Source organism: Cupressus sempervirens, chromosome 1 (genome assembly GCF_028749045.1).
Source record: "Cupressus sempervirens isolate cs-2001-9-10 chromosome 1, ASM2874904v1, whole genome shotgun sequence".
Classification (NCBI taxonomy): Eukaryota; Viridiplantae; Streptophyta; class Pinopsida; order Cupressales; family Cupressaceae; genus Cupressus; species Cupressus sempervirens.
In genome coordinates, this window is record NC_143118.1 from 655,768,863 (window position 1) to 655,776,515 (window position 7,653).

The window sequence follows — 7,653 nt, forward strand, 5'->3', positions numbered from 1 at the left end:
TCTTTGTGTCTGTGTTCTTTTTCTTTAATCTCTAGATGTCGTTGCTTCTTAGCTTCCTTCTGTTGCTTCTAAACTTCTTCTAGTTGCTTCATCCACTTTTCTTCATGTTCTCTCCTTTTCCGTTCTTCCCTTTTCATCTTGACAGCAACAACTTCCTCTGCAATTTTATGTCGCTATTCTACCTTCTATATTTTGTCCTGCAATTTCCTGAGCATGTCTTCTTCCACTTTCATTTTCCTCTCGAAAGCATTTTTCAACTTCAAATCGACAATTGATTTTGCTTCGATGGTACCTCCTTTTCTACTTAGTAATTGAATTATGAGTGCACTCTTTACCTTTTTTTTCTAGGTTCACATGCAAAGAACAATGAATTTCTCACTTCTGTTTCTATATTGTTTTTTTACTAGTGTAGAGGAGTGAGTAATTTATGGTGCAGGTGCAATGGACAAACTTATTTTGGCACATTGAGTGCGGAGCATCCACAAATGGTAAAATACATTCATTACATTCTCCACCAGCATAGCAACCAAAATTCTGTACATCCTCCCATCAGGCTTGCATAACCTCCATTAATGGTTTCTGCCTTGTGGTTCAGAAAGCTTCACTTCCACAAGATCTTGTCTACTTAGTGGGGATTTCTTATTCATTGCGTTTGCTAATTTGATTCTAACTTTTGGCCGGCTTTAATGGGCACACTCAAAGATGGATTGACTACTGAGGTGGCAGATGTGAGCCCGTTCATGCTGTCTATGTTTATTTCTTAGTAGGTTGTCGTTACTTTTGAATTCCAACATTTCCCGCCTGATGTCAAACGGATAGAATATTCACATAAATATTTGTTGCTTCAGATTCTGCCCCAATAATTGTTTAGTATTAAAAAAGATATAAGATCACTCAAAAATTATTTCTTACCATTTCAGTCACCTTAATTTCTCGTTTTGATCTATATTCATGTTTAGAGCATATAATGTAAATTTATTGTAGTTATATTTTTATATTATATTAGGTTTAAGATTTGAGTTTATTGTTTTAGCATATGGCTATCTATTTTCTCATATTTTCTTTTGTAGGTCTATCATTGAGCATATTTTTATTTGAGACCTCATATTATATGTCTTAAATTTGGTCTTATAGTTCATGTTTTTGTTTGTGGAGAGATAGAAAATGTTATGTGATAATAACCAGAGTTTGTAATTAAGAAATTTATTTAAAAATCTAAATAAATAATGGCATGTATTTGGTGGATCTTTAAATCTATATATATATAATAAGTATTGCCCCTTAATAATGATGCTTTCATAGTTTTCGTAAATTATAATTTACACATTAGTGATTGATATCTTATGTTGGTCTTATATTAGAAAACAATATGAATGGTATAAATCAATTAAGGAACTATTTAATAAGGGAAAGATGGTTTAGACAACTAATTTTATGTTATGATGGAGGGGTGAATGAAATATAAGGATGAAGCCAACATTTTAATCTTTATCAATTCAACTCTTTTTAATAAATTTTGCATATAAGTTCTCTATAGAACATGTAAAATTATTTTTCATGTCTCTCAACTAAAATTTTTACTATTTTTTATTTTTTACTAATTCAAATGATACTTGTGTAGCTTCCTTTCTCAATCCTTTTATCTTTAGTTTATGTTTATGTTTTGATCTTCTTATTAGCTTGTAAGCATCTTTTTAAAGATATATAAAATATGTAATGTCTTAATTGTAGCTATAGTCAATACAATATTTATGTAAATTTCATCATACTATTGATATCAATAGAGAGAGTCCTAATCCTTAATTTGAATCACTTGAAAAGAAAATATGGAGTTCCAAATCTTAATTAATAATGCTAGGTGGGTTATCATCTAGTGGATTATTCTCATCTTCATAGTTTGTAACCAATTTAAATATTTTAAATCTCATCATTATATCCTTGAATATTGTTGATGTATATAGATTAATTGAGACCTTTAGTAGTCATGATATTTTATATAGATTTATTGAGACCTTTAGTAGTCATGATATTTATTTATGGAGTGGGCTCCACTTATTATCTTTTAAATTTTAAATTTTTCTTTAGACCCCATGTTGGAAACAGTTTCTTCAAATAAGGTGACATTGAGATTGTTGAAAGTTGGTTCCTAATTATTTTGTTGAATATAAAGATGAATTTTTATCCATCAATCCACTCCAATATGCAAAGAAGATAAAAATGAGAGGTGTATCAATGTTCCAATCAAAGGGATACATTATGAAAATAGGTCATTTTAGGCCAAATCAAATAGTTATTTTTAATACAAATAATTACCAAATATATGCTACAATAAAGGAGACTAGATAGTTTTGCACCCCTCAGAGAAAAAGGTGCACGATGAAAAAGGAAGAGTGCAAAATTAGCTACAACATTAAATATTCCTAGCCCAAGTATAAGGCCATTATTGACCATCTATCCTAATGGATGAAAACATGTAATTTAGATTACATATTTTCACCTTTCTTAGAGGACCTTAATGTCATTAGATGTTGAATATTATTTTTCTTACTCTCAAGTTGTATCCATCCTTAGTTTTTGAGTGGTGCACTCTATTTGCATACTCCATATTGCCCATTCCATCTAGCATGTCCTTAATAGAATGAGATGAAAGAATGCAGTTGATCCCCATGGTTTGGGGCCTCTCCCTAGATGCATAAAAAATAGAAGGATACTTAAATACTTTTTTTGAATGGATGGTAGAAGTACGCCTGCAGGAAGTTTCCTTGTGATTTTTTCCTAACTTCATGTAGCAAAAAATGTCCCCGGTTAAAGTCATACTTAACATGTAGAAAATAACTATTAAAAAAAAAATTTTGTTCTTACTCTCAATTTCCTTATATGGACTTGAGAAGCATTTATTTTTGAGGGTATGCACAATATTTAAATTCTTGGGGAAGTATTTTTCCACTGAGAAGCCTTCCACATTGGCCAAGAATTGAAAATCATCCAATATATTGTAATGTTATAATTTTGTAACATCTTATGCAATTGAAGGTTGAATCTAGTACTAAGTAATGATGATGTTGCTTCTGGATTCGATTGTGTAAGTTTTTTTATCATCAACGTTTCGGATCACACTCTGTGATCCATCATCAGGATGAGAGAAGGAAGTAAAAAAGTATGCAGACTAGCCAAGCCCAGCAGAATAAAAAGAAAGAAGAGAGGGGGAGGAGCACACAACACGAGGCAGAGAAAGAAAGAAATGAAGAGAAAGAATTTTTTAAAAAGTGGGGGGACAAGAGAAGAAAAAACAACAAGATAGAAGAAACACAAGAAAGAGGGAAGAGTAGAGAAATAACTCTTTAATTTATGAATCTATAGCAATAATTTTTAAGAGAGAATTAAAAGATTAAAAATATTAAAAATAAAAATAAACATAAATAATTGGCTCGCAATCTGCTGTCACCCTACGTTCTAGCTCTCGCAACGGCTCCTTGCCTAGGTACACAGGGCATGAAGCATTCAAGGTGGTGGGTGGGGAAGCCCCTACGCTATCTTCTTCCTCCTCTGCGTCGCAGACTGAACCGTTGACTGGTGCTGGAGCTCGACACAACCCGGGTGCAATTGGCTCGCAATCTGCTGTCACCCTACGTTCTAGCTCTTACAACGGCTCCTTGCCTAGGTGCTCAGGTACGTCTTCTTGCTGTCCTCTTTCGTGTGATGTGCCTGCGCAGTCCTTCCTTTATTGCTCTTCGGCGGTGAGCAGGCAGTCTTCTCTTCCTGTCCCCCCTCGGATTGACCCTTGTCTTATCAGTGGCAGCCCCGAGATCCATCCTGCTCAGCTCAACCCCTCGTCTTTGGGTCCCCTTGACTCCTCTGACACCGGTGGAGGACCTTCCATATCTCGACCCATTGGGGTCGGTGCTAGTGGGACGTCCCCCATATTGCCATCCAATGGAGTATCGGTGGCGTCTTCTTCTACCACCATCCTCTCACCTCGGGTCAAGTATGGCCTTGGTGTAGCTTCTCCTTTCCCTCGTCCTCTCGCTCGCCCCTTCCTCCTCCGTTCTCCCTTATCTAATCATGCGGTAAGGGATTGGGAAAACAAGTTGGTTGTCAACTTGTCCTCGGCTGTCTTAGACCCTCTTTCTTTTAATTTCTTAAAGCGGGGTCTTAATTTCTCTTGCTCCCCTCGGGTCATCCCTCACTTGCAGTTCCTCATTGAGATCGAGAATGCTATTCGCTCTCTTTCAAATGATGAGGCAGAAGCTGTTAGGCAAGATTGTGCGGTCGCCCTTAGGCATGCCAAACCACCGAAACCCAATTTGCCTAGTGGAGAAATGCGTGCCTTTAAAAGTCTTGTCAAGGATAATGACATCATTATCACCAAAGCTGATAAAGGTAATGCTACTGTCATCATGGACCGACAAGACTATGTCGCCAAAATGTGTGACTTGCTCGCTGACACCAGCAGCTATCGCACTCTCTCTCGCAATCCGTGCCCCAAGATCTTGAAGAGAGTCAAAGCCTTGGTTCTCAATTCCTCCTTTGATGAGACCACAAAGAAAAAATTGGTTCCGTCCAAAGAAGTGACCCCCCGTATTTATGGGGTCCCTAAAATCCACAAAGGAGGCATACCTTTGAGACCCATTGTGGACACTATTGGGTCACCTACTTTTCTCCTTGCCTCCCACCTTGCCAAGTTAATTTCCCCCTTGATTGGGAATTCCAACTCTTTCATCAAGGATTCTTCGCATTTCGTCCAATTTGTTAGGGGCTGCAAGGCTGAACAGGATGACATCATGGTAAGCTTTGATGTGGTCTCCCTCTTCACCAAAGTCCCTATTCAGGAGTCTGTTCTTATTGTAAAGAACAAGATTGGTGATGAGATAGCAGACTTGGTTGAATTCTGTCTAAGATCCACGTTTTTCTCCTTCCAAAATGTTATCTATGAGCAAGTGGAAGGGGTTGCCATGGGTTCCCCTCTCTCTCCGATCATTGCGAACCTCTTCATGGAACATTTTGAGGAGACTGCCATCCACTCCTTCCCCCTGAAACCTAGATGGTGGAAACGATATGTAGATGACACCAATGTGTGTTGGCCACATGGGCTTGAAAAACTTGAGGAGTTTCACAAGCACATCAACAACTTGGTCCCTGGCATATCGTTTACCATGGAGCTAGAGTCAGACAACCGCTTATCCTTTCTTGATGTTCTTCTCATCAGGAAGCGGGATGGCACCTTTGGTAGGCAGGTTTATCGTAAATCCACCCACACTGACTTATATCTCCACTCCTCTTCCCACCACCACCCCAGCCATAAAGCCAGCATCCTTAGAACCCTTGCCTTGAGAGCCTTCAGAATATGTGATGAAGAACACTTAGATAGTGAGTTATCTCATCTTCGTCAGGTCTTCTCCTTGAATGGATATCCGTGCAAGCAAATTTCTAGGGCTCTTCGCCAGGCCAAATCCTTCTTCCTTTCTTGCTCTAGGCCTTCCCTGTCCGCGAACCTCCCCGCTCTGCATGTCTCCATTCCTTTTGTGGATGGCATCTCCCAAAAGATTGCCAAAATCTTAACAAAAAGGGGCCTCCGAGTTGCTTTCAAACCCCTTTCAAAGTTAAGTAATCTTGTCCCGCAGCTCAAGGACTCCAAAGACTCATTTCTTGACTCAGGAGTCTACAAGATTGTGTGCTCATGTGGCACCCCCTACATTGGAGAAACTGGTCGTTCTTTTCGGACCAGGATACGTGAGCACGGGGCAGACATCTTGCATGATAGGGTCCAAAAATCGGCCTTAGCAGAGCACTCTGTCACCACCAAACATCACATTTGTTTGGAGCAAGCGCAAATCCTTTGCAAAGAGAGCAATTATTTCAAGAGAAAGCTCAAAGAAGCCATTGAAATTAGCCACCACCCCCTCAACCTTAATAGAGATGATGGGTGGTCCTTGAACCCCTCGTGGCAACCTTTGCTTCGCTCGCTCGATTGCCGGCAACAGCATGGATAGCCCCCCCTCCCCTGTCTGTGGTTTGGTGTCCTGGTACGTTGGCTCTTCTTTGTCTTGTTTTTTCTTTGTTTTTTCTACTTCCTTTCTGTCCTCTTCTTTTCGGTCTCTTGGTTGTTTCTTTTCGCGTGCGGCTTGCTTCTCTTTATGTTGTTGGTCTTCTAATTTTATTATTTTTCTAATTTTTTAATTTTATCAATTTATTCATTATTTTTAATATTTTGTATTTTTATGGTTTTTTATGTTCTTATTTTTTGCTTTCATTTACTTTGTCTCGTGTTTCGAGTTGGTCCCGGGTTCTTTTGCGATCTCTCCTTTATAATTATATATATTTATACATTTGGTTCTTTTATTTTTATTTTTATTTTTAGATTGATTTAATTTTTTTCAATTATTTATGTTTATTTTTATTTTTAATATTTTTAATCTTTTAATTCTCTCTTAAAAATTATTGCTATAGATTCATAAATTAAAGAGTTATTTCTCTACTCTTCCCTCTTTCTTGTGTTTCTTCTATCTTGTTGTTTTTTCTTCTCTTGTCCCCCCACTTTTTAAAAAATTCTTTCTCTTCATTTCTTTCTTTCTCTGCCTCGTGTTGTGTGCTCCTCCCCCTCTCTTCTTTCTTTTTATTCTGCTGGGCTTGGCTAGTCTGCATACTTTTTTACTTCCTTCTCTCATCCTGATGATGGATCACAGAGTGTGATCCGAAACGTTGATGATAAAAAAACTTACACAATCGAATCCAGAAGCAACATCATCATTAACAATGGATTGTGGAAACTTGATATTATTAATAGTACTAAGTATTTAAGATAGTTTTTGTAGGGAGATCCTTGATAATTTCTATTTTTACGATGAGATTTGATAGGTTGTGTGGATGAAGTATCGTGATTTTTAATTTATTGACACAAAGTTTCCAATTGTTCTAAAATACTATTTAAAATAATAGTGAAGGAGAAGAATTTAGAGATGAAAGTTAAATGGTATGACTATAAATATTTTATTATATATATATTAAAGTTTGAATGTTAAGATATAAGCAACAATATAAAAAGCTCTCTTCATAGCTAGACATAATCAAGAATGAAATTTCCATATTTATTTCTATGAAAAGCCACTTTGAAAAAGCATCTAGCACTAGGGTATATTCCTATTTTTCTTCCACTATAGGGGGCTATAATATTCATATCTAGCAAATATGCAATTGAAGGTTAGGAAAAAAAGTGGATAAAATTTCCATTCAATCCATTCTCAACTTAAAACTCTTCATTATGATGGAGTTCCTTCCCTAATGTGGTAAATTTATATGCATAGATTAAATGGGATAAGTGCAAAAAGATGTGGTAACAAAAAGGTGTCATTGTCTATTTTTATCCATGCATATAATACAATCATAGTTAGAGTGATTGCACTATGGGTTGGATAGCACAAACCTTAGGTTTTTTAAATTTGAAAACAATGTGTAATCATCCTATAGCATGATCACACTGTCAAAAAAATGATAGAAACTCAAACCCATAACCATTTTATCATTTTCATCATTCTAAACACATTTTCTTCTTATTTCCCTGCTTCTAGTACTAGGAACACACAATAAGCTACAATTTTTTTTGTCAATTCTCCTCAAAAGTGTCTCCACATCAACGCCAATCAAAATATAGTGGAA

The 7,653-nt window shown here is 36.7% G+C and overlaps 1 protein-coding gene across 1 annotated transcript; it reads left to right on the forward strand.

Moving 5' to 3' along the window:
* The first annotated feature begins 686 nt into the window (after positions 1-686).
* Positions 687-5,990, forward strand: LOC149579602 (uncharacterized). Its single transcript, XM_089802281.1, has 2 exons — positions 687-745; positions 3,458-5,990. The coding sequence occupies exons 1-2, from the start codon at positions 687-689 to the stop codon at positions 5,988-5,990; spliced, it is 2,592 nt and encodes an 863-aa protein (XP_089658407.1).
* Positions 5,991-7,653: the final 1,663 nt, after the last annotated feature.

Coding starts and splice junctions, on each gene's coding strand:
- LOC149579602 (XM_089802281.1), top strand. CDS start 687: ATGGGCACACTCAAAGATGGATTGACTACTGAGGTGGCAGATGTGAGC. Junction 746..3,457: donor GATGTGAGCCCGTTCATGCT/GTCTATGTTTAT, acceptor CCTACGTTCTAG/CTCTCGCAACGGCTCCTTGC.